Source organism: Scyliorhinus canicula, unplaced genomic scaffold (assembly GCF_902713615.1).
Source record: "Scyliorhinus canicula unplaced genomic scaffold, sScyCan1.1, whole genome shotgun sequence".
Classification (NCBI taxonomy): Eukaryota; Metazoa; Chordata; class Chondrichthyes; order Carcharhiniformes; family Scyliorhinidae; genus Scyliorhinus; species Scyliorhinus canicula.
In genome coordinates this window covers 379,302-406,524 of record NW_024055820.1, presented here as the reverse complement: position 1 = coordinate 406,524, position 27,223 = coordinate 379,302, and the positions used below count along the sequence as shown (strand labels likewise).

At 52.2% G+C, this 27,223-nt stretch overlaps 1 protein-coding gene across 1 annotated transcript; it reads left to right on the top strand.

Annotated features, from left to right (window-relative positions):
• Nucleotides 1-1,127: 1,127 nt before the first annotated feature.
• LOC119961133 (zinc finger protein 229-like) lies at nucleotides 1,128-19,817 on the top strand (the record flags this gene model as incomplete). Its single annotated transcript, XM_038788627.1, has 2 exons — nucleotides 1,128-1,573; nucleotides 18,899-19,817. Coding segments are annotated over exons 1-2 (1,335 nt in total), but the record flags the coding sequence as incomplete, so codon positions are not given.
• Between the last annotated feature and the right edge of the window lie 7,406 nt (nucleotides 19,818-27,223).

The following is a 27,223-nucleotide window of genomic DNA, read 5'->3' as shown; positions in this document are numbered from 1 at the left end:
TGTTCTAAGTTCACACATTGCTCTGTTTCAGCTCTGCCCTCCCTCATCATCTCTCTGCCATTCTTCAACTTCTGCCTCTAATAGGGTATTTATTTTAACCATGTTTAGTATTTTACTGTTATTTCTTCCAATGTGTCTGAATGAAGTTGTCACTGCAACCCATCCCTTGGCTATGTGCTGCTGATTTACCATCTTTATCTTCCCATGGTCAGGAATTGTTTTTCCTGCACTCGAGATCATTTCTCTTCTGTCCATCAGCTGATATTAACCATCAAATTCTGCACCATATTTATTCCCTGGAATTGAAGATTTGAGATTAGTATCAGACCAGCCATGAAGTTATTAAATGGTGGAGCAGACTTGATGGGCTGAATGACCGTCTCCTGCTCCTATTTCTTGGGATGTCACAATATCTTGGTCAAGATCAGGAAATGCTGAGTGTCGATCTGTTGATCAACATGAATTAGCAGCTTCAGGAGAATAGGGAGGGTGAATATGGAGTGAGAATGGACGGACCAAGAGAGAGAGAGTGTGAGTTTGTACAGATGCGTGCGTGGAAATTTACAGCTTTTGGGGAACGAGCGAGGAAAGCATGTTCCACTGCAACTAGAATTGTCTGTTCTGAATTTCTGAGCTGTACTGACCGTGATGACATTTGTAAACTCCTTTAACAGGATATTCAAAGGGGAAGATTTGCAGCAAGAAATCTCAAACCAAACTTCACATTGAGATCTAACAGAGACACTCGATTCGTTAGCACGGGGGAAACCATCGGCCGTTTTACCATCCGTGTGACTGGAAAAGCACCGAGACACACCATGGGGAAACCGTGGAAATGTGGGGATTGTGGGATGGAATTCATTTTCCCGTCTGTGCTGGAAACTCATCGACGTACTCACACCAGGGAGAGACTGTTCATTTGCTCTCAGTGTGGGAAGGGATTTACTGTTTCATCCAACCTGCTGACACAGCGGCGAGTTCGCACCGGGGAGACGCCATTCACCTGCTCAGTGTGTCGGCAAGGATTCATAGATTCATCCAACCTGCTGACACACCAGGGGGTTCACACTGAGGAGAAGCCATTCACCTGCTCAGTGGTTGAGAAGGGATTTACTAATTCATCCAACTTGCTGACACACCAGCGAGTTCACACCGCAATGAGGCCATTCACCTGCAAAGTGTGCAGGAAGAGATTTATTAATTCATCCAACTTGGTAACACACCAGCGAATTCACACTGGGGAGAAGCCGTTTACCTGCTCTGTGTGTCGGAAGCGATTTGTTAATTCATCCAACTTGGTAACACACCAGCGACTTCACACTGGGGAGAGACCATTCACCTGCTCTGTGTGTCGGAAGGGATTTGTTAATTCATCCAACTTGGTAACACACCAGCGACTTCACACTGGGGAGCGACCATTCACCTGCTCTGTGTGTCAGAAGGGATTTGTTAATTCATCCAACCTGCTCAGTCACCAGCGAGTTCACACTAAGGAGAAGCCGTTTTCCTGCTCCGTGTGTGGGAAAGGATTCAGTAGTACATCCTACCTGCAGAAACACCAGCGAGTTCACAAGTAATTACAGGGGTTGTATTCTGCTGATTTCTGCTGCTCTTTATCACATCCAGGATTGAACCATGGTCATTATGACAGTTGGTGAAGTGGGAGATCAGAAGGTTTCTCTGTGGGCTGGCCAGTCTTCCAATGTTCACTCCAGTCGGCTGATAGTCTTTGAGCGAGAGCACATTTCCATTGAAATGATCCACTGGAGCAGATGTAATACATTAATTTTATCTTGGACAGTACATAGGAACATAAGAATTCGTAGAAGTACACAATTCGGCCCTTCAAGCCTGCTCCGCTATTCAATCAGATCGCTCCGCTATTCAATCAGATCACGGCCAATCTGTTCCTCGTCTCAAATCCACCTCCCCATCTGTTCCCCATATCCCTTTAATCCATTTTTATAATCAGAAATCTATGTATCTTCTTCTTCAAACCATTTAATGACTCAAATTCCACTGCACTATGGGGCAGCGAGTTCCACAAATTGACCCAGATCCCTCTGTCCAACACATCTTGAATCTGCTTCCATTCAGATAATTGTCCTTTCTATTTTTCAGTCTAAATGGATAACCTGACACTTATCTACATTAAACTCCATCTGCCAAATTTTGGCCCAATCTCTGAGACTATCTATGTCCGTCTATAAAATCTCCAGGACCTGATAATCTTCATCCCAAACTAGTTGAGGAAGTAGCTCTGGAAATAGGAGATCCAATGGTGGTAATTTTCCAAAATTCTTGTCGACTCTTGAATTGTTCCTACAGATTGGAGGATAGCGAATGTAATCCCGCTATTCAAAAGGGAGGTAGAGAGAAAACAGGGAACTATAGACCAGTGAGCCTGACATCAGTAGGAGGGAAGTTGCTGGAGTCCATTATCAAGGACTTCATAGCACAGCATTTGGAAAGCAGTGGTGTAATCGGACAAAGTCAGCATGGATTTACAAAAGGTAGCGTGCTCTTTCCAAGAGCCAGTGCTGACTCGATGGGCTGAATGGCCTCCTTCTGCACTGTAAATTCTATGATACTCGACAGACAAATACACAAACTTCAAGATAATGCCGAGAAAGAAGAATGGAAAAGAAGCGGGCCGCACTTACTCCTGGGACTCTGAGGCTTCGCAGGACTCGGCGGGCTGCAAGATGGCGGGGGCGAGTCCTCCTTCTCCAACGCTGAACACGCTGCCGACAGCAGCCGCATTGGAGCGGCTGAATTAGGAAAACACCGTCAGAGTTTGGCAGAGGAGCTGAAGATGTCAGTGGATGAATCTCTTGCTTATATGTCCGTGAAAATCGAAAATATGGGCAAAATTCTAGAAGCACCTGGATCCCAGTTAAAAATACGGTGTTGTATCTGTAAAATCTTCTCTGACACTTTCAACCAGTGTATGAGTCAAAGGTTTTACCCAAATGTCTTTATTGTCGAGGCAAACAAAGGACTACACAATATAAAATCAAACTAACTTTATTAAACAACAATATTTACCCTTGAGTTAACTCAATAACATTTACCAAAGCTGCCCAAGATTGGTTTTACTACCCGTAAAGATGACTCCGGTTGAGACGTGGGTTTGATTCTCTGAATCTTTCAGGCCCGTCGTTGTGAAGGTGGGTCTCACACGCTGCTTGTTTCAACCTCTGGTCAGACGTCTCGATTGCCTCTGCGTGGAGTTTTCGCCACTGGTGTGTTTTGGGGCATCTACCTTTATCCCCCTCCCTCCCCACCTTTCCAGAAACATCTCTGGCTTCCGGCCAATGAGGTCTCTGGAGGGGGTCCCAACAACCACTGGGTTTCTTGATGTCCATGTGACAGGACACCGGGGCCCGCCCCCCAAGTGTCCATCTCCGGTGGTGCTGCTGCACAGAACCTGTTGCATAAGCCAACGGCAGGAACGGTGGGTGCCCGAGAATCTGGCTCGGTCTGGGCTACCCAAAACAAACCGGTGTGTATGAAAGGAGCAATGATATCTTGATGTGTGATTGACATGGCAGCTCCAGACATGTTCTGGCAGTTTGTCTATGGGTTGTGTTTTGACTTTGGCCAAGTCCGAATTCCCATCAGTCTGCCTGAGGTTTGGACTGCAGTTTAATTTAGAGTGTTCAATTCTTTAAGATATCCAATTTAATCGGGATCAAAACTAGGCCCTGTCAGGTTTCCACAATGGAAATTGCCTTATCTGATCACAGCGATTGGATTTCTTCATTAGAAACCAGTCTATCATCAGTGGTGGGAATTAATAACAGTCTAAGGGCTAAGTTGAATGACTTAGAAAATTGTTCGCGGAGGCAGAACACCCAGATCATGAGTCTGACTGAGGGGGTGGAGGGCAAACCCCCACGGAATATTTTACCAACATGATTTTGAAAATGATGGGTGAAAGTCTGCTCTCCCTCCCCCCGGATCATGCACCTCGTTCATTGTGATCGACACCTCGTGCTGGGGACCCCCGCATGCGGTTATTGTTCAGTTCCATAATTTTAAGAAGGAGGAACAGGTCCTTTGCTGGGCCAGGGAGCACTGGGAAGGCCTCTCCATTCGGTTACAGCAGGACCCGAGTGCGGACCTGGCGAAGAAAAGGGGGCAGCCTGTAACGGGGTGAAATCCATTTTGCATAAACGTTTCTCTGATTTGCCTCTGTGTGTCAGGGAAAAGGAACTTCAACTCTCCTGAAGAGGCAAATTACTTTGTTCAGAATCTCAATTAGAACTCTGTTTGATTCTCCTTATTGGAGTTATTCTGTGTTGTGACGTTCAGGAGTTCTTACTGTGTTGTCTGGATATATCAGAGTTACTGTGTTGTCTGGATATATCAGAGTTACTGTGTTTGTCTGGATATATCAGAGTTACTCTGTGTTTTGAGGTTCAGGAGTTTTTACATTGTGTAAAATTTAGGGTATGAAGTTAATGTTGGGTATCAGACGTGTTGTACTTTTTCTTCTTCGCACTCTGGTTGCATTGTGAATTATATCTGTGTAAGAGTTTTTCTTTGAGTCTATGGTTGAGTGGAGAGCCTCCCAGCTCAAGATGAGGTTAGCTGATGGGAGGGACGGCGAGGTGCTGATGGGAGGGACGGCGAGGCGCTGATGGGAGGGACGGCGAGGCGCTGATGGGAGGGATGGCGAGGTGCTGGCGGTGAGGTGCTGATGGGAGGGACGGCGAGGTGCAGACGGGAGGGACGGCGAGGTGCTGACGGGAGGGACGGCGAGGGGCTGACGGGAGGGACAGCGAGGCGCTGACGGGAGGGACGGCGAGGCGCTGACGGGAGGGACGGCGAGGTGCTGACGGGAGGGACGGCGAGGTGCTGACGGGAGGGACGGCGAGGTGCTGACGGGAGGGACGGCTAGGTGCTGACGGGAGGGATGGCGAGGCGCTGACGGGAGGGACAGCGAGGTGCTGACGGGAGGGACGGCGAGGCGCTGACGGGAGGGACGGCGAGGTGCTGACGGGAGGGACGGCGAGGCGCTGACGGGAGGGACGGCGAGGCGCTGACGGGAGGGACGGCGAGGCGCTGACGGGAGGGACAGCGAGGCGCGGACGGGGAGGGACGGCGAGGTGCTGACGGGAGGGACGGCGAGGCGCTGACGGGAGGGACGGCGAGGCGCTGACGGGAGGGACTGCGAGGCGCTGACGGGAGGGACTGCGAGGCGCTGACGGGAGGGACGGCGAGGTGCTGACGGGAGGGACGGCGAGGTGCTGACGGCGAGGTGCTGACGGCGAGGTGCTGATGGGAGGGACGGCGAGGTGCTGCAGCTCCTCGTCCCAAACACCGTGTGAATAGGAGCTCAGAATATTGTTGTGGTCGGATTATGTTGTGTAGAGATTTAGAGATAAGGGATTGTTGGGAAATATTACTGATGGGTGTTGTTGGGTTAGGGAGGGATGGGGAGGGGTTAGTTGTTTGACGGTGTCGCTACTCTGTGTCTGTCTGGTCACTGGGCCGGGCTTGGTTGCCGTCCTGGATGGATCTCCTCACCTTTGGCTTGTCAAGATCCCTTGCTTGATATTCTTCAGAAGTTATGGCTGACCCGGGTGTAGGAATTAATGGGAGATCTCCACTTGGCCTTGTAACCTGGAATGTTTGGGGTAAATGGTCCAGTGAAGCAGGCTGGGGTTTCTGCTCATCTCAACGGTCTAAACTCGGGTGTCGTATTCTACAGGAAACCCATCTGTGTGTGAAGGACCAGATAAGGCATTCGCAGAATTGGGTGGGACAAGTCTTTCAGGCTTTTAACGGTCGGGCTAGAAGCAAGGCAATAGTAATCCATAAATAGGACAATTTACCCCCTCTCGGATTATGGATGATCCCAATGATCGCTATATTATTGTCTGTAGTTCACTGGAAAACACTCCGGTTATTTTAGTAAACATTTCTGCTCCCAACTGGGACGATCAGAATTTTGTAAACTCTGGTGAACCTCTTCCCTGACTTCTATTCACATCGGATGATTCTCAGAGGTGACCTGAACTGTGCCTTGGACCCGAAATTGGACCGATCCATGTCTAAATCTCTGAGCCCATCTGGGATGTCCAGGGCACTGTCCTCATTTATGGGATGGATTGGTGGGGTGGGGGCGGGGGTGTCCATGGCCTTTCTGCATCCAAACAGGAAAGAATTTTCCTTTTTTTCTAATGTTGACCGTGCCTATTCCCGAATTGACGTTTTTATTGTTAAGTCGCTCCTCCCGTCAGTGGTGACAGCCGAATACTCGGCGATTGTCATCTCTGATCATGCCCTCATTTTGTTGATTTTCGTTTTGATTTTGGTCCTTCCAAACACCCACCTTGGAGACTAGACACCACTTTGATGTCTGATGATAAATTTTGTGAGCATTTGTCTGCTGCCATTGCAGACTTTATTAAGATCAACAAAACAGAGTCAATATCTCCTTTGACACTCTGGGAAACCCTAAAGGCCGTTATAAGGGGGGAGATTATCTCATATCAGGCTCACATCATGAAAACGGAGAGAGTGGAACGATAAAGGCTGGTGGATTCCATCTTGAAAGTTGACCGTCAATACTCACTTGCCCCAACGGCAGATCGACTGATTCACAGAACAAATTTACAGCTCCAATTTGAATTGATATCTCCGGATAAGGCCTACATCAGTTACGGCGTTCCAGGGCACCGTGTGTGAACATGGGGAGGAGGCGGGGAGTCTTCCTGCATATCAACTCGAGGCAGACTGCCTCTCGAGAAACCCCTTTGGTTCAGAACAAGGAAGGTAACTTGGTTTCAGCTCCTCTCCAGGTTAATGCGGCTTTCAGCTCGTATTACCATGAGCTGTTTGAGTCAGAGCTTCTCCAAACACTTCGGGTGTGAAGAGTTTTCTAGATGGTCTACACATCCCGACCATAGGGGAAGGCAGGAGCCGGGATTCCCAGTTATTCCCAGAAGAAACACTGAAATGTATTGGCGGCAGCAATCTGGCAGAAAGGACCCAGTAGAGTGTGGGTAAAACCGACCCATTTCACTTCTTAACACAGATGTTAAACTGCTGGCTCAGGTCCTGGCTTCCCGAATGGAGCCCTGTCTCCCAGTTATAGTGTCTGAGGATCGGAAAGGCTTTATTAAAGGCTGACGTGTGTCTGCCAATGTCCGACACTTCTCTTAAACATTGTCCTTTTCCCCACCGCTGCTCTGGAACCTGAAGTCACAGTATCTTTGGATGCAGAAAAAGTATTGGATAGTGTGGAATGGAACAAACTCTTAAGATCTTGGGAGAGATTTAGTTTCGGCCGTAAATTTACCTCTTGGATTCCTCTGATGTACAATGTCCCTGAAGCTAACATCTGTCCGAATACGTTACCTTCAGAATACTTTCTATGAGGCAGGGACACTAGACAGGGCTGTCCCCTTTCCCCACTGTTCTTAGCATCAGTTATTGAGCCACTCTCGATAGCATTGAGGTCACCTGATGAGTGGAAGTGTATCTGCCGGGATGGAGTGGAGCACTGGGTATCACTCTCTACGCCAATGATCTACTTCTGTATATTTCAGATCAGGCCTCCTCTAGATAACACAATGAGGATATTCATAACATTCGGCACCTTGCTATCTACTAGGTTTCCTTTTTGATAGGAAATCTCAGATTTTACGGGTGGCCCTAGAACCTTGCCCACTGGCAGAAATATTTGGAGTCTCGGACTTACCGGCTCCATTCGGGGGTTGGGGTGGACGTTCTCATCTTTGCTTCTTTGATAGTCAGGAGGCGAATATTGCTCAGTTAGAGATCTCCCACTCCACCTAAAGCATCCACGAGATTGGGGGATATGATATCATTTCTATATCTGGAGAAGACCAAATATACCATTAGGGACTCAGTGGGGAAGTTCTACCAGAGGTGGCTGCCATTCATCTCAATCTTTAAAGAACTGGACACGATTAAGGGGGTATGGGGAGAGTTTGATTGTTGTTTTAAAGACCTATGTATGTGACTTTTCTGAATCCTTGCCTATATATTCTGTATACCTGTCTGTTTATATTGTTTTTATTGTTCGTCTTTGGAAATTTAATAAATATCTTTTTCAAAAATGAAGTACTTTGTATTAGAATTCACCAGGGAGAAGGACATGACGGATGTTGCGGTCAGGGATAGATGTGTGAACTCTCTTGAGAACGTCAATATATCAACGGAGGAAGTGTTAAGTATCCTAAATTGTATTAAGGTAGACAAGTCCCCAGGGCCGGATGGGATCTATCCCAGGTTCCTACGGGAGGCAGGGGGAGAAATAGCTGGGGTCTTAACAGATATCTTCACATCCTCTTCGACCACAGGCGAGGTCCCAGAGCACTGGGGAATAGCCACTGTTGTTCCCTTGTTCAAGAAAGGAAGCAGGGATAATCCAGCAAATTATAGGCTGGAGAGCCTGACATCAGTGATGGGGAAGCTTTTGGAAAAGATACTGAGGGACGGGATATATGCACATTTGGAGAAAAATGGATTGGTTAGTAACAGGCAGAATGGTTTTGTACGGGGAACGTCATGTCCCATCAATTTGGTTTGTGTTTTTTGAAGAGCTGACAAAGAATATTGATGGAATGGCTGTGGGTGTAGTTTATATGGACTTTAGTCAGGGTGTTTGACAAGGCCAAATGGCAGACTGGTACAAAAACTAAAATCACATGGGATTGGGGTTGGGCCGGCTGGATGGGATTGGGGCCGGCTGGATGGGGGTGGGATTGGGGGTGGGCCGGCTGGATGGGATTGGGGGCGGGCCGGCTGGATGGGATTGGGGGTGGGCCGGCTGGGTGGGATTGGGGGTGGGCCGGCTGGATGGGATTGGGGACGGGCCGGCTGGATGGGATTGGGGACGGGCCGGCTGGATGGGATTGTGGGTGGGCCGGCTGGATGGGATTGTGGGTGGGCCGGCTGGATGGGATGGTGGGTGGGCCGGCTGGATGGGATTGGGGGTGGGGGGTGGGGGTGGGCCGGCTGGATGGGATTGGGGGTGGGCCGGCTGGATGGGATTGGGGTGGGGGCGGGCCGGCTGGATGGAATTGGGGTGGGCCGGCTGGATGGGATTGGGGGCCGGCTGGATGGGATTGGGGGTGGGCTGGCTGGATGGGATTGGGGTTGGGGGTGGGCAGGCTGGATGGGATTGGGGGGTGGGCCAGCTGGATGGGATTGGGGGTGGGCCGGCTGGATGGGATTGGGGGCCGGCTGGATGGGATTGGGGGTGGCGGGATTGGGGGTGGGCCGGCTGGATGGGATTGGGGGTGGGCCGGCTGGATGGGATTGGGGGTGGGCCGGCTGGATGGGATTGGGGGTGGGCCGGCTGGATGGGATTGGGGGTGGATGGATTGGGGTGGGCCGGCTGGATGGGATTGGGGGTGGGCGGGCTTGATGGGATTGGGGGCGGGCTGGATGGGATTGGGGGTGGGGCGGCTGGATGGGATTGGGGGGTGGGGTGGGCCGGCTGGATGGGATTGGGGGTCGGCCGACTGGATGGGATTCGGGGTGGGCCGGGTGGATGGGATTGGGGGTGGGGTTGGGCCGGCTGGATGGGATTGGGGCTGGTGGTGGGCCGGCTGGGTGGGATTCGGGGTGGGCCGGCTGGATGGGATTGGGGGTGGGCCGGCTGGATGGGATTGGGGGTGGGCCGGCTGGATGGGATTGGGGGTGGGCTGGCTGGGATTGGGGGGTGGGCCCGCTGGATGGGATTTGGGGTGGGCCCGCTGGATGGGATTGGGGGTGGGCCGGCTGGATGGATTGGGGGTGGGCCCGCTGGATGGGATTGGGGGTGGGCCGGCTGGATGGGATTGGGGGCGGGCCGGCTGGATGGGATCGGGGGCGGGCCGGCTGGATGGGATCGGGGGCGGGCCGGCTGGATGGGATTGGGGGTGGCGGTGGGCCAGCTGGGTGGGGTTGGGGGTGGGCCGGCTGGATGGGATTGGGGGCCGGCTGGATGGGATTGGGGGTGCGGGTGGGGCCGGCTGGATGGGATTGGGGGTGGGCCGGCTGGATGGGATTGGGGGTGGGCCGGCTCGGTGGGATTGGGGGTGGGGGTGGGCCGGCTGGATGGGATTGGGGGCCGGCTGGATGGGATTGGGGGTGGGCCGGCTGGATGGGATTGGGGTGCGGGTGGGCCGGCTGGATGGGATTGGGGGTGGGCCGGCTGGATGGGATTGGGGGTGGGCCGGCTCGGTGGGATTGGGGGTGGGGGTGGGCCGGCTGGATGGGATTGGGGGCCGGCTGGATGGGATTGGGGGCGGGCCGGCTGGATGGGATTGGGGGTGGGCCGGCTGGATGGGATTGGGGGTGGGCGGGCTGGATGGGATTGGGGGCCGGCTGGATGGGATTGGGGGTGGGCCGGCTGGATGGGATTGGGGGCGGGCCGGGTGGATGGGATTGGGGGCGGGCCGGCTGGGTGGGATTGGGGGTGGGCCGGCTGGATGGGATTGGGGCTGGGCCGGCTGGATGGGATTGGGGGCGGGCCGGCTGGATGGGATTGGGGGCGGGCCGGCTGGATGGGATTGGGGGTGGGGGTGGGCCGGCTGGATGGGATTGGGGGTGGGGGTGGGCCGGCTGGATGGGATTGGGGGTCGGCCGGCTGGATGGGATTCGGGGTGGGCCGGGTGGATGGGATTGGGGGTGGGGTTGGGCCGGCTGGATGGGATTGGGGCTGGTGGTGGGCTGGCTGGGTGGGATTCGGGGTGGGCCGGCTGGATGGGATTGGGGGTGGGCTGGCTGGGATTGGGGGGTGGGCCCGCTGGATGGGATTTGGGGTGGGCCCGCTGGATGGGATTGGGGGTGGGCCGGCTGGATGGGATTGGGGGTGGGCCCGCTGGATGGGATTGGGGGTGGGCCCGCTGGATGGGATTGGGGGTGTGGGCCGGCTGAATGGGATTGGGGGTGGGCCGGCTGGATGGGATTGGGGGTGGGCCGCTGGATGGGATCTTGGGGCTGGGCACGGCTGGATGGGATTGGAGGGCAGGGCCAGGCCTGGATGGGATCGGGGCGGGCCGGCATATGGATGGGATCCGTGGTCGCGGGCGGGCCAGGCTGGATGGGATTGGGGGTGGCGGTGGGCCAGCTTGGTGGGGGTGGGGGTGGGCCGGCTGGATGGGATTGGGGGCCGGCTGGATGGGATTGGGGGTGGGGGGGGCCGGCTGGATGGGATTGGGGGGTGGGCCGGCTGGGATGGGATTGGGGTGGGCCGGTCGGTGGGATTGGGGGGTTGGGGGTGGGAAAGGCTGGATGGGATTGGGGGGCCGGCTGTGATGGGATTAGGGGGTGGGCCGGCTGGATGGGATTGGGGGGGCGGTGGGCCGGCTGCATGGGATTGGGGGTGGGCCGGCCCTGGAGGGGATTGGGGGTGGGCGGCTACGGTGGGATTGGGGGTGAGGGGCTGGGCAGGCTGGCTGGGTTGGGGGGCCGGATGGATCGGATGGGGGCGGGTCGGCTGGATGGGATGGGGGTGGGCCGGCTGGATGGGATTGGGGGTGGCCGGCTGGATGGATTGGGGGCCGGCTGGATGGGATTGGGGGTTGGCCGCTGGATGGGTTGGGGGCGGGCCGGGTGGATGGGATGGGGGCGGGCCGGCTGGGTGGGATTGGGGTGGGCCGGCTGGATGGATTGGGGCTGGGCCGCTGGATGGGATTGGGGGTGGGGTGGGCCGGCTGGATGGGATTGGGGTGGGCCGGCTGGATGGGATTGGGGATGGGGGTGGGCCGGCTGGGTGGGATTGGGGGTGTCCCGGCTGGATGGGATTGGGGGTGGGCCGGTGGGTGGGATTGGGGGTGGGCCGCTGGATGGGATTGGGGGTGGCCGGCTGGATGGGATCGGGGGTGGGCTGGATGGGATTGGGGGTGGGCTGGCTGGATGGGATTGGGGGTGGGCCGGCTGGATGGGATTGGGGGCGGGCTGGGTGGGATTGGGGGTGGGCCGGCTGGATGGGATTGGGGGTGGGGCCGGCTGGATGGGATTGGGGGCTTGGGCGGCTGGGTAGGATGGGGGTGGGCCGGCTGGATGGGATTGGGGGGTGGGCCGGCTGGATGGGATTGGGGGGTGGGCCGGCTGGATGGGATGGGGGGGGGGCCGGCTGGATGGGATTGGGGGTGGGCCGGCTGGATGGGATTGGGGGTGGGCGGCTGGGTGGGATTGGGGTGGGCCGGCTGGGTGGGATTGTGGATGGGCCGGCTGGATGGGATTGGGGGTGGGCCGGGTGGATGGATTGGGGGTGGGCCGGCTGGTGGGATTGGGGGTGGGCCGGCTAGGTGGGGATTGGGGATGGGCGGCTGGATGGGATTGGGGGTGGGCGGCTGGATGGATATAGAACTGGCTCGGTTATAGTAGACAGAGTAGATGTGGAAGGGTATTTTCAGGAATGGAGATCTGTAGCTAGTGGTGTTTCTGCAGGGATCAGTGCTGGGACCTCGTTGTTTGTCGTATATATAATGATGTGGAGGAAAATGTGGATGGTCTGATTAGTAAATTTGCGGATGGCACAGAGATGGTGGAGGTGCTGATAGTGCCGATTATTACAGAGGGTACAACAGGATGGAGATAAGATTGGAGACTTGGGCACCGAAATGGCAGATGAAGTTTAATCTGGTCAAAAGTGAGGTGATGCTATTTGGAGAATCAAATCTAAGTAGAATTAGACTGTAGCGAGATTGACTCCCTACTGAAGGACAGATCTGAGGCGTTCAGGCAGACGACCCTGTCCGATACAAGAAATCCAGGTACGACCTCCGCAAAGCCATCCGAGATACCAAGAGAGAATATCAAACTAAGCTAGAGTCACAGACAGACTCTCGGCGGTTGTGGCAAGGACTAAGCCAACATAACGGCTACAAAGCGAAAACGAGCAGTATCTCTGGCAGCAGTGCACCCCTCCCCGATGAACTTAACGCATTCTATGCTCGGTTTGAGCAGGTAACCAACAACCGCTATCGAGTGCCCCAGCAACCATTAATTCACCCATACCCACCATCACAGTTTCCGAAGTCAGATCGGCCTTCCTGAAAGTGAACCCACGGAAGGCGATGGGCCCCGGACGGGATCCCTGTCGTACACTCAGAACCTGCGCGGACCAGCTGGCAGAGGTTTTCACAGACATCTTTAACCTATCCCTACTCCACTCGAGGTCCCCACCTGCTTCAAGAAGACCACCATCTTATACCGGTACCAAAGAAGAACCAGGCAACGTGCCTCAATGACTACCGCCTGTGGCCCTTGACGTCAGTTGTAATGAAGTGCTTTGAGAGGCTGATCATGAAGCGCATCACCTCCATACTCCCGGAACACCTTGACCCACTACAATTCGCATACCGTCGCAACCGGGTCCCACATCAGACGCCATTTCCCTGGCCCTACACTCATCCCTAGAGCATCTCGAAAACAAGGACTCCTACATCAGGACTCTTATTTATTGACTACAGCTCCGCCTTCAACACCATAATCCCAGCCAAGCTCATATCAAAGCTCCAAAACCTAGGACTTGGCTCTCCACTCTGCAACTGGATCCTTGACCTTTCTGACCAACAGACCACGTCAGTAAGAATGAACACCAACACCTCCGTCCACAATAGTCCTCATACACCGGTGCCCCGCAAGGCTGCGTACTTAGCCCCCTACTCTACTCCCTGTACACACACGACTGCATGGCAAAACTTGGTTCCAACTCCATCTACAAGTTTGCTGACGATACGACCATAGTGGGCCGGATCTCGAATAACGACGAAGTCCGAATACAGGAGGGAGATAGAGAATCTAGTGGAGTGGTGTAACGACAACAATCTCTCCCTTAATGCCAGCAAAACTAAAGAGCTGGTCATCGACTTCAGGAAGCATAGTACTGTACCACACCCCTGTCAGCATCAACGGAGCCGAGGTAGAGATGGTGAGCAGTTTCAAATTCCTAGGGGTGCACATCACCAAAAATCTATCCTGGTCCACTCATGTCGACGCTATCACCAAGAAAGCACAACAGTGCCTTTACTTCCTCAGGAAACTAAGGAAATTCGGCATGTCCCACATTAACCCTTACCAACTTTCAGATGCACTATAGAGAGCATCCTATCGGGCCTGCATCACAGCCTGGTATGGCAACTGCTCGGCCCAGGACCGCAAGGAACTTCAGAGATTCGTGAATACCGCCCAGTCCATCACACGAACCTGCCTCCCATCCATTGATTCCATCTACATCTCCCACTGCCGGGGGAAAGCAGGCAGCATAATCAAGGATCCCTCCCACCCGGCTTACTCACTTTTCCAACTTCTTCCATCGGGCAGGAGATTCAGAAGTCTGAGAACACGCACGAACAGACTCAAAAACAGCTTCTTCCCCACTGTCACCAGACTCCTAAAGTGACCCTTTTATGGACTGTCCTCATAACACTACACCATGTCTGCTTCATCCGATGCCAATGCTTATGTAGTTACATTGTATATCTTGTGTTGCCCTATTATGTATTCTCATGTATTTTCTTGAATTGTGTTTAATTCCCTTTTCTTCCATGTACTGAATGATCTGTTGAGCTGCTTGCAGAAAAATACTTTTCACTGTACCTCGGTACACGTGACAATAAACAAATCCAATCCACCTGTTTAGGGAGGCTGGTACGGGAATTGAACCGTGCTGCTGGCCTGCCTCGGTCTGCTTTAAAAGCCAGTCATTTAGCCCAGTGTGCTAAACCAGCCCCCTCTGAGTTGCTGATGATACAAAGTTTGGTGGCATCATAGACAGCATAGATGATTGCATTAAATTGCAAGAAGATATTGACTGACAGACAAGGTGAATGGGCAAGATTGTGGCATTATTACCAAGTGAGAGGTTATCTGTTTTGAACCGAAAAAAGGATCGAACTGGGTACTTTCTAAATGGAAAGAGGTTCAGTACAGTGGGTGTCCAAAGAGACTTGGGGTTCATAGAATCTATGGTATGGAGACAGGCCCTTCAGCCCAAACTGGTCCATGCCAACCAAAAGCTCATCTAAGCCAATCCCATTGGCCTGTATTTGGCCCATATCCCTCTGAACCTTTCCTATCCATGTATCTGTCCAAATGCCTTTTCAGTGTTGTCAATGTCCCTGCCGCAACTCCTTCCTCCGGCAGCTCATTCCGTACTATCCTCTGTGTAAAACCATTGCTCCTCAGATTCCCATTAATTCTTTTCCGTCTTAACCTAAACCTGTGCCCTTTAGTTCCCGACTCCCTAACCCTGAGAAAAAGACTGAGTGCATTCATCCTGTCCATGCCTCTCATGATCTTATACACCTCTATAAGATCACCCCTCAGTCCCCTACGCTCCAAAGATAAAGGTCCTGGTCTGTCCAATCTCTCCCTTTCACTCGGTTTCTTGAGTCCTGGCAACATCCTTGTAAATATCTTCTGCGCTCTCTCCAGTTTAATAACATATTTCCGATAGCAACACAGCCAAAACTGAACACGATACTCCAGGTGCGACCTCACCAACGTTCTGTACAACTGCAACATAACTTCCCAACTTGTATACTCAATGCCCTGACTGATGAAGGCCAGCATGCCAAAAACGTTCTTCAGAGAATTTGCAGTGCAGAAGGAAACTATTCAGCCCATCGAGTCTTCCAGAGCTGGATAACCCTTAGAAAGAGCACCCTACTCAAGCTCACTTATTTACCCTATCCCTGTAACCCAGTAACCCCCACTTAACCTTTTCTTGGACATTAAGGGCAATTTAGCATGGCCAGTCCACCTATCCCGCACATCTTTAGACTGTGGGAGGAAACCAGAGAACACACGCAGTCACGGGGAGAACGTGCAGACTCCGAACAGACAGTGATCCAGCGGGGCATCGAACCTGGGACCCTGAAGCTGTGAAGCAACTGTGCTAACCACTATACTACCGTGCTGCCCTATCTACCTGTGACTCCACCTTTAAAGAACCGTGCACATGAACTCCAAGATCCCTCTGTTCCATGATACACCCTAAGGCCCTACCATTCACTGTGAAAGTCCGACCTTGATTTGACTTTCTGAAATGCAACACCTCACACTGATCTGTATTGAACACCATTTGCCATTTCTCGGCCCACTTACCCAGCTGATCAAGATCCTGCTGCAATTTTTGACAACCTTCCTCACTGTCTACAATACCACCTATTTTAGTGTTATCTGCAAACTTACTGATGAAGGACAGAGGACTTACTGATCAAGGACATCGAGGGCCGAAGGGCCTGTACTGCGCTGTAATGTTCTATGCCTTGTACATTCTCATCCAAATCGTTGATTACAGATACTAACAGCAATTTCCTGGTTACTGATCTCCGAGTTACTCCCTACTTAGTTAATTACTCCAGTTTCTCAAATTTAGAACAGATTCCCAACCAGCCAATCAGATTTACTCTGAGGTAAGTTATTTATACTTACTGTTCCGAAGCTCCTTCTCCCTGGATTTGTGCCAACTCCTCTCCCTGCTGCCTCGGCCCTGAATCCCCGAGGTACATTATTTATATTTACCGTTCCGAAGCTCCTCCTGCCCGAGTTCACACCAACTCCGCTCCCTGTGTTGGTGACATTCATACCTGGGTGTCTGGAAAATCATCAGGACAGTAACTGTCCTGTAAGGTAATGAGTCCTTTTCCCAATTGGCCGAGGAAGGCAGTGTGTCACAAGGATGGATGTGTTGACCGATTAATGGCTGGAGGATGGGGGCCGGTCATGTGATCAAACCTCCAGGAATACATTTAATCAAAGTTGGCGAGGAGAGTGATATCCTGAGTGATATCTGACCCCCCGGGGTTAAATTACAAAACTAGATTACACTAACGAGTCAGAGACATGATGGCACAAAGAAGGGCATTCGGTCCATTGAGTCCATGCTAGCTCTCTGCAGCAATCCAGTCAGTGCCATTCTCCAGCTCCCTGTATCCTCACAGGTTTATTTCCCTCAGATGTCTATCCAATTTCCTTTTGAAATCAAATGATTCATTGTGTCTATTTTCAAACTCCCTCATAGGCAGCAAGTTTCAGGTCATTGCCACTCGCTGTGTAAAAACATATCTCATATCACCTCATATCTCCTGTACCTTTTACATACAAACTAGGAGCAGGCCACTCGGCCCCTCGAGCCTGCTCAGCATTCAGTTGGATTGTGGCTGATCTCATTCCAACTTCAATGCCACATTCCTGCCTACCCCTGATAACCTTTCACCCCCTTGCTCATCAAGAATCTATCCAGCTCCGCGTTAAAAATATTCAGGGACTCTGCTTCCGCTGCCTTTTAAGGACGTGAGTTCCAAAGTCTTACAACCCTCAAGAGAATAAAAAATCCTCATCTCCATCTGAAATGGGTGACTCTTTATTTTCCAACAGTGATGCCCTTGTTGTAGATTCTCCCACAAGAGGAAACATCCTCTCCACATCCACCCTGTCAAAACCCCTCCGGATCGTGTATCGTTCAATCCAGGCTTTACCCAAAACATTCAATGTGTCCCGACTGCTTGTACGATCAGTGAATGGAAACAGAGTTTCTTTGTCCACCCGATGGAAATCTGGCATAATCTTGTGTCCCTGAATCAAATCTCCCCTCAACCTCCTTTGCTGGTAAATTCTGGTAAATCTCCTCTGCATCTTCCCCAAGAACCTTCACATTCTTCCTGAAGAGTGGTGACCAGAGCTTTATAAAGATTCATAGAATAGAATTAGAACCATAGAATTCCTACAGTGCAGAAGGAGGCCATTCAGCCCATCGAGTCTGCACTGATTCTCTGAAAGGGCACCCTGCCTCGGCCCACACCCCTACCCTGTTCCTGCCACCCCATAGCCCCACCTAACCTGCACATCCCTGGACACTAAGGGGCAATTTATCAAGGTCAATCCACCTAATTTTCCCTTCTTTGGGCTGTTGGAGGAACCCTGAGCACCGGGTGGAAACCCACGCAGACACGGGGAGAAAGTGCAAACTCCACACAGTCACCAAGGCCGCAATTATAGAATCATAGAATTTACAGTGCAGAAGGAAGCCATTCAGCCCATCGAGTCTGCACCGGCTCTTGGAAAGAGCACCCTCCCCAGGGTCAACAACTCCACCCTATCCCCATAACCCAGTAACCCCACCCAACACTAAGGGCAATTTTGGACAGTAAGGGCAATTTATCATGGCCAATCCACCTAACCTACACATCTTTGGACTGTGGGAGGAAACCGGAGCACCCGGAGGAAACCCACGCACACATGGGGAGGATGTGCAGACTCCACACAGACAGTGACCCAAGCCGGAATTGAACCCAGGTCCCTGGCGCTGTGAGGTAGCAGTGCTAATCATAGTTTTGGTATCAATATTACTGTTTATGAAGCACAAGGTCGAGTTTGCTTTGCCAACCATTCTCATTAGTGTGACTTGTAGATATACAAAATCCCTCTTCGCCTCTTTCTCTCTCCTCCCAAAGAGGCCAGTTGGGTTTTTTTGACAATCCAGCAATTTTCCTGGTCACTTTTTCCCAGTGCCGGCCCCACAAATGACCAGATTCATTCAGCTCAATTTCACAACCTGCCTTTGTGTTTTTGTGGGTTCTTTCTCATTCCCTGTTTTCTGTTTTGAATCCATTTCACAGGGTGTTCGAAGGGGAGGATTTGAAGTCCGGAAACTCAAACCAAGCATCACATCAGGATCTGACAGAGCCCTCAATTTATCATATCCTGAATATCATTGTACTTTGAACATGGAAGGAAAAAGCATTGTTCACAGTGGGGAGAAACCGTACACGTGTTGTGTGTGTGGACGAGGATTCAGTCAATCATCAGGCCTCACAGGCCACAAATGCAGTCACACGGAGGAGAAACCGTGGAAATGTACGGACTGTGGGAAAGGATTCACTTCCCCATCCCAGCTGGAAACTCATCGACGCAGTCACACTGGGGAGAGACCATTCACCTGCTTCAAGTGTGGGAAGGGATTTACTCAGTCATCCACTCTGTCCATACACCAGCGAGTTCACACTGGGGAGAGGCCATTCACCTGCTCCAAGTGTGGGAAGGGATTCATTAAGTCATCCGCCCTGCTTAGTCACCAGCGAGTTCACACTGGGGAGAGACCATTCACCTGCCCCAAGTGTGGGAAGGGATTCACTGAGTCATCCGCTGTATCCAGACACCAGCGTGTTCACACTGGGGAGAGACCATTCACCTGCTCAGAGTGTGAGAAAGGATTCAGTGATTCATCGGCCCTACGGAACCACCAGCGAATTCACACCGGGGAAAGGCCATTCACCTGCTCAGAGTGTGGGAAGAGATTTACTATTTCAGCCCACCTGCTGAGTCACCAGCGAGTTCACACTGATGAGAGACCGTTTCAATGTCCAGACTGTGGGAAGCGCTATAAAAGTTCTGGGAATCTGATGAACCATCAAGGTGTTCACACCGACGAGAGACCGTTTAGGTGCTCTTACTGCGGGACTGGATTCAGACGATCATGTGACCTCACTGTACATCAGCGAATTCACACTGAGGAGAGGCCATTCACCTGTGCCGAGTGTGGGAAGGGATTCACTCAGTCATCCAATCTGTCCACACATCAGAGAATTCACACTGGGGAGACGCCATTCACCTGTGCCGAGTGTGGGAAGGGATTCATTCAATCATCCGCCCTGTCCACACACCAGCGGGTTCACACTGGGGAGAGACCGTTCACCTGTGCCGAGTGTGGGAAGGGATTCACGCAGTCATTCGCTCTGTTCACACACCAGCGAGTTCACACCGGGGAGAGACCATTCACCTGCTCAGAGTGTGGGAAGCGATTCACCACTTCACCCAACCTGCTGAGACACCAACGAGGCCACAAGTAACCACCGTGATTGGATTTTGCTGTTCCTCACATTCAGGACTGAACCATGTTCATTTGGGTCTCTTTCTGCTGATAACAAACTCCACCCCATTTACAGGGGCTAATATTCTGGCTAAAAGTCAAATAAATTGAGTTCCGGTGGCGTTCGTGAGCGGAGCGGCCGAGTTGAGGAGAAGCTCCTGCCGGTCCACGATATCGCGGTCTTTTTTGGGGGGCTTCCCGCTGTTTAAAAAAAATTAAACCTCTCTGGGGCGGCCCTGCCTCCCTCGCCCAAGCGTCAAAGCTCCGTTTGATGAAGCCGGAGGGTTGGAAGGGTGAGGGGGAAGAGACTGGTCCTGGTGGGTTCGGCAGAGCGGCTGCATGTGGAGGAGGAGTGGGACAACCTGAAAGCCGGACCTGAAAATTTCAAAGGAGCAGCGGGGCGGAGCCAAAGGGGGGCCGAGGCGGCAGGCCCGAAGCCAGGGTGTGATGTAGGTGAGATTTCCCACATCGGATCGCTCCCGCCTCGAATATGGAAAGAAGACTGAAGCTCGGTCCCAGGGAAATTCTGGAGAAATACAAAAAAGAAGAGAAAAAAGTTTTAAAGAAATGTTTTTTTTTTCCCTGTTTTTTTGAAAGAAGAAAAATTTTATGTTTTTTCTATTTAAAAAAAAAGAGGAGTGAAGAAAGAAAGAAGGGTGGAAAAAAAAGGAAAAATAATAGTCTGTTAAAGGATGCGAAAAGCAGCGTTGAGGAAGGGTGGCTCACCGTTGAATGAGAAGACGAGCAAAAGTGCTGACAATATGGCGGAGGCCGGACCACATGGTGGGGCCGCACTACTTATGGTGATGAAAATGACCGAGGTGATGGCGGTGGAGCTGGAAAAGCTGCTTGTGAGGCACATGGAGGCTTTGAGGAAGGACATGGCGTTGAAGTCATTGGTGGAGGATGTAATCGCCCCGGTGAGGGTGGCTGTGGCAAAGACATCGGCTGAGGTGAGAGAGCAGGGCAAGAAGATGAAGAAAGTGGAGGAGGCCCTGTCGCAGCACAGCGACCAGGTCACCTCGATGGGGGACGAGCTGCGGAGGGTGGTGGAGGTCAACAGAGGACTCCAAGCAATGCTTGAGGACTTGGAGAACCGCTCGAAACGGCACAGACTGAGAATTGTGGGCTTGCCCGAAGGGACAGAGGGCCCAAGGCCAACAGAGTACTTCGCTAAGAGGTTGGCGGAGTTGATGAGGGAGGGTGAGAACCCCTCCCGGTACGAGCTGGACCAAGCTCATCGGTCATTAAGGCGAAGCCCAAAGGGAATGAGCCGCAAAGAGCAGTAATTATCTGCTTCCATAAGTACTGCATGAAGGCGAAGCAGAAGCGCGAGGTGTAGTGGGATGGTACTGCGGTTCGGATCTACCAGGACTTGACAGTGGAGTTGGCAAAAAGACGAGTGGCGTTCAGGCGAGTGAAGGCAGCGCTGCACAAGGGGCTGCGATTTGGTATAGTGTACCCGGCGAAGCTGAGGGGGATGTATGATGCCAAAGACTTTTATTTTGAGACAGCGGAGGCGGCTGAGGCGTTCGTGAGGGTAGAAGGCTTGGGACAGACGTGAGGAGGGGAGCTGAAAGAGAGACTGGACTGTGATTGGGGAGCTGGAAAATGTATAAATGCTATAACTTTCATTTCACTGAAGTGTATTGTAATTTACTTCTCTTCACATTGTTGCAGAGTTCAAGTTATTGGTTGAGTTGTTTGGCATTCTGTGTTGCGACGGTTAGATCTTATTTTAGTGAATTGTATGGGTTGGCTCGTTGGTTTTGATTTTTCTTGCTCTGGGACTGGGTGGGAGGGGACGATATATCCCCGCGCTAGCTAACGGAAGTCGGCTGGTGAACGGAGGTGAGAGGAGGGCTGCGGACATTGGAGCCTGGTTGGCAGGTTTCGATGGGCCGACGAGGCGAGCGGGGGAGGGATTGATGCTGGGAGATGTTTTTTGAGAGGAAATGTAGGGGGGGGCGTTTGGGAGGGGGGGGAAGGCATTCGATGTTAATAATGGATAGGGGCGGGTCATGCTCATGGGGCAGGGCCCGGTGGTATGGTGATGGTGGTTAAGAAGTGGGGGGGGGCTTTGAGAGACCCCCAGTAAGGATAGACACGTGGAACATGAGGGGATTAGGAGATCCGGTCAAGGGTGCTTGTGCATCTTAAAAGTTTGAAAGCCGATGTGGCAATGCTGCAGGAGACTCACTTGAGTCTGAAGGCTCAGGTGAGACTTAAAAAGGGCTGGATTAGTCAGATGTTTCACTCTGGATTTGATGGAAGGGCTCGAGGGGTAGCGGTGTTGGTCAGCAAAAGGGTACGCTTCCAGCTGGAGAAGGTGGTGGCAGATCAGGGGGTAGATATGTGATTGTGGCCTGGGCGCTGGAGGGGGGGGGTTAGTGGCGCTGGTCAGTGTATACGGTCCCAACTAGGACAATGCGGGATTTGCGAGGAAGGTGTTTGGGGCCATTCCCGACTTGGACACACACAAGCTGATTGTGGGGGGGGGGACTGGAACCTGGTGCAGGAGCCACGGTTGGACAGATCACGGCCGCGCTCGCTGGTCCCATCAGGGGGGGCGAAGGCGTTGGCTGGGCTAATGGAGGAAATGGGAGGGGTGGACCCTTGGACGTTTCTGCACCCGAGGGAACGGGAAAACTCGTTTTTCTCAGCATTCCATAAGGTACATTCGCGGATCGACTTTTTCGTGGTGGGGAAGGCTTTGTTGGCTGGGGTTAAGGGGTCGGAACACTCGGCAATTGCAGTGTCAGATCATGCTCAGCATTGGGAGGATATGATACTGGAGAAGGGGGTAGCGCAGAGGCCAGGGTGGAAACTGGATGTGGGGCTTTTGGGGAACCAAGTGTTCTGTGAGAAATTTTAAAAGGTAATTAAGGAATATGTAGGTTTCAACTGTACGGGTGAGGTGCCGAAGGCAGTTGTCTGGGAGGCTCTAAAGGCGGTGGGGAGGGGTGAGGTAATTTGGTTTAAGGCTAGGGTGGACAAAGAGGAGAGGTTGGAGCAGCAGAGGGTAATAGATGAGATGTTGGAGGCAGATAGGAGTTATGCAGAAGATGGGGACCCAGCGAAGCTGGACAAGAGGAAGAAACTACAGGCGAGCTTCAACCGACTATCCACCAGGAAGGCGGTATGCAAACTGAGATGAGCAAGGGGTGCAGTTTATGAACATGGAGATAAGGCTGTTAGCAGGTCAGCTCTGGAGGGAAGCAGCGGCAAGGGAAATTCTTTAGGTGAGGGGTAGGGCAGGGAAGTTGGTAGTGGCCCCGGAGCTGATTAACAAGGTTTCTGAGTTTTATGAGAGGTTGTACAGGTCAAAGCCACCCGAGGGAGACCGTGAGATGCAGGAAGGTGGCAGGGCCGGATGGGTTTCCGGTGGAATATTATAAAAAATTAAGGATAAGTTGGCACCCCTGATAGTAGGGATGTTTGAAGAGGCGATAGGGCAGGCATTGACTTCACTGTTGCTAAAGAAAATAAGGATCGGACGGAGTGTGGGTCGTATAGGCCCATATCACTTCTGAATGTGGACGCAAAAGTATTGGCGAAGGTACTGGCGGGTATTTGGGTCTTTCTCGGGGTACAAGCTGAACCGGGACAAGAGTGAGTATTTTGTGGTGTCTCGGCGGGGGGTGGGGGGGGGGGGGGGGGCTGCAATTCCGTAGGGAAGGGACTCACTTTAGGTATTTGGGGATGCAGGTTGCCCGGGAGTGGGGGAGGCTTCGCAGGTACAACATCACTAGTTTGGTGGGGAGAGTGAAAGCTGATCTGGCGAGGTGGGATGGTCTCCCTCTGTCACTGGCGGGTCGGGTACAGGCGGTTAAAATGAATATGTTGCTGCGATTTCTGTTTATTTTTCAATGCCTACCGATTTGCCTCCCAAAGGTTTTTTTCAGGGAGATTGAGGGAAGGATTACCTTGTTCATATGGGGAGGGTAGGTGGCCAGAGTGAGGAAGGTGCTGCTACAGAGGGGAAGGCAGGCAGGGGGTTTGGGTCTCCCGAATCTGATGTACTACTACTGGGCGGCGAATGTGAAGAAGGTGCGGAGCTGGGCCAGAGGGGTTGATTCCCAGTGGGTCAGAGTGGAGGAGAGTTTGTGCAGGGGGTCAGGACTAAAAGCACTAGCAACAGCACCGCTCCCGATTGCTCCGGGGAAATACTCAGGGTGTCCGGTAATAATAGCTTCATTGAAAATCTGGATGCAGTTTCTCCAACACTTCGGGTTGGGGGCAGGGTCAAGGGAAATGCTGATTCGGGAGAACCACAGATTTGAGCCAGGGAAGTGGGATGCAAGTTTTCGTAAATGGGAAGAGAAGGGGATTAAGACGCTAAAAGATTTGTTTCTTAGGGGTCGGTTTGCAGGAGGGAGCTGGAAGCGAAGTATAGGTTGGAGCAGGGAGAAATGTTCAGATACATGCAGGTTCGAGATTTTGCCTGGAAGGAGATACAGAGCTTCCCGGAGGAACCGGCCTCCACATTGCTGGAGGAGGTGCTGACGACAAGGGGACTGGAGAAGGGGGTAGTGTCAGCGGCGTACGGAGCTATTTTGGAAGATGATAAGGCACCACTGGAAGGGATCAAAGCAAAATGGGAGGAAGAGTTGGGAGAGGTTATGGAGGAGGGGTTCTGGTGTGAGGTGCTCCAGAGAGTGAATGCCTCCACCTCGTGTGCGAGGTTGGGGTTGATACAGCTGAAGGTGGTATACAGATCGCACCTCACGAGGGCGAGGATGAGCCGATTCTTTGAAGTAAAATATGTGTGTGAGTGTTAGGGGGGAGGTGGGGGGGGGGGGGGGGGGGGGGGTGGGGGCTAATCACATTCGGATGTTTTGGTCCTGTCCAAAGCTAGGGGAGTACTGGCAGGAGGTTTTTAGGGTAATTTCCAAGGTGGTGAAATTGGACCTGGGTCCTCGGGAGGCCATGTTCGGGGTGTCGGACCAGCCAGGGTTGGAAATGGGTGCGGAGGCAGATATCGTAGCCTTCGCCTCGTTGATCGCCCGAAGGTGGATCCTGCTGGGATGGAGAGCAGCCTCTCCACCCTGTGCCCTGGCATGGCGGGGGGACCTGTTGGAATACTTGACCCTTGAGAAGGTTACGTTTGAACTGAGGGGAAGCTCGGAGGGGGTTCTACAAGTCATGGGCATTATTCATTATGCACTTTCAAGAACTGGATAACATCGAACATTAGTTGGGGGGGATGGGTGAGGGGGGATGGGTGGGGGGGGGTTGGATGGGGGGGAAGGGGGGCTGTGGATATTAAGGGGGGCTGTGGATATTAAGGATGACTATGGATAATCCCCAATTCTTTTTTGTCCTTTGTTTATGTTAACATGCGGGCTGATGTTTGGGGGTTGGTGGGAGGATGGGATCGTTGTTATTGTTATGGGATTGACCATCTGTTGCTGATTATTGTTTTTTGTTGGTGGGTGTAAATTCAGGAGAGAGTGTGAAAAAGGAGAATAAAAATAATTTTTAAAAAAATATGTAATAACCAAGGCGTTGACACCATTTTGATACTGTGAGATACTCCAGACACACCATATGCACAATTATTTGTTGTAAAACACAGCGAGTTGTTGTGATTTAGAATGCACTGTCCATAAATGGTGCTGGAATCTCATTGCACTGTAACTTCCAAAAGGGAAGTTGATGCATTCTGAAAAAAACCCAAAATAGTCGAACTCTGGGATTAAATGGGTCGCTGTACAAAGAGCTGGCACGGGGAAAATAGGCCAATTAGACTTCTCAGTGCTCTAGGAGCCTTGTGTACGTGTAAAGGGAGTGGTAACAACCTGGAACCTACTGCCTATGAGCGTAGGTGATGCAGAAATGACAGAAGGATTTCAATACGAAATTGGACGGGCACTGAGAGAAATAAACCCACAGCGATTGGACAGGCACGCAGAGAAATAAACCCACAGGGATTGGACAGGCACGCAGAGAAATAAACCCACAGCGATTGGACAGGCACGCAGAGAAATAAACCCACAGTGATTGGACAGGCACGCAGAGAAACAAACCCACAGCGATTGGAGGGGCACGCAGAGAAATGAACCCACAGGGATTGGACAGGCACGCAGAGAAATAAACCCACCGGGATTGGAGGGGCACGCAGAGAAATAAACCCACAGGGATTCGACAGGCACGCAGAGACATAAACCCACAGCGATTGGACAGGCACGCAGAGAAATAAACCCACAGCGATTGGACAGGCACGCAGAGAAATAAACCCACAGGGATTGGAGGGGCACGCAGAGAAATAAACCCACAGCGATTGGACAGGCACGCAGAGAAATAAACCCACAGGGATTGGAGGGGCACGCAGAGAAATAAACCCACAGGGATTGGACAGGCACGCAGAGAAATAAACCCACAGCGATTGGAGGGGCACGCAGAGAAATAAACCCACAGGGATTGGACAGGCACACAGAGAAATAAACCCACAGGGATTGGAGGGGCACACAGAGAAATAAACCCACAGGGATTGGACAGGCACGCAGAGAAATAAACCCACAGGGATTGGACAGGCACGCAGAGAAATAAACCCACAGCGATTGGACAGGCACGCAGAGAAATAAACCCACAGGGATTGGACAGGCACGCAGAGAAATAAACCCACAGGGATTGGAGGGGCACGCAGAGAAATAAACCCACAGGGATTGGACAGGCACGCAGAGGAATAAACCCACAGGGATTGGAGGGGCACACAGAGAAATAAACCCACAGGGATTGGAGGGGCACGCAGAGAAACAAACCCACAGCGATTGGGCAGGCACGCAGAGAAACGAACCCACAGTGATTGGACAGGCACGCAGAGAAATGAACCCACAGGGATTCGGGGACAGAATGGGGCAATGGACAGACTGGCTTCCGAAACAGAGAGCTGACATGGTCCCAAAGGGCTGAATGGCCCCATTCCCCACCCTCCACATGCTGTGATCTCAGGAGAGAAATTCAGCTGCTCCAACTGAGTCCCTCATCTCTGGTACCTTTCTCGTAAATGTCCTCTACCCCTCTCTAAGAACTTCACATCTTTCCCAAAGTGTGGGGCCCATATATAGGTTTCCACTCTAAAGGATAGAATTGATAAGCTCAGGGTTAGACTACACTGGGAGCACTTTCAACATTGATGATCTCCATTCAGAAAAAGGAAATTGAGGCACTGGAGAAGGTGCAACAAACATTCATAATGTGCAGAACTGAGAGCATTTAACACTCGGGAAAGGCTGGGGCTGCTTTTTTTTGGAAAAGAGAAGACTGATGGGTGACCTGATGGACGTCTTTCAGATTATGAAGGAATTCAATAATCCAATAGGAATGTCAGTAGAAACCTCTTTACCCAGAGAGTGGTGGGAATGTGGA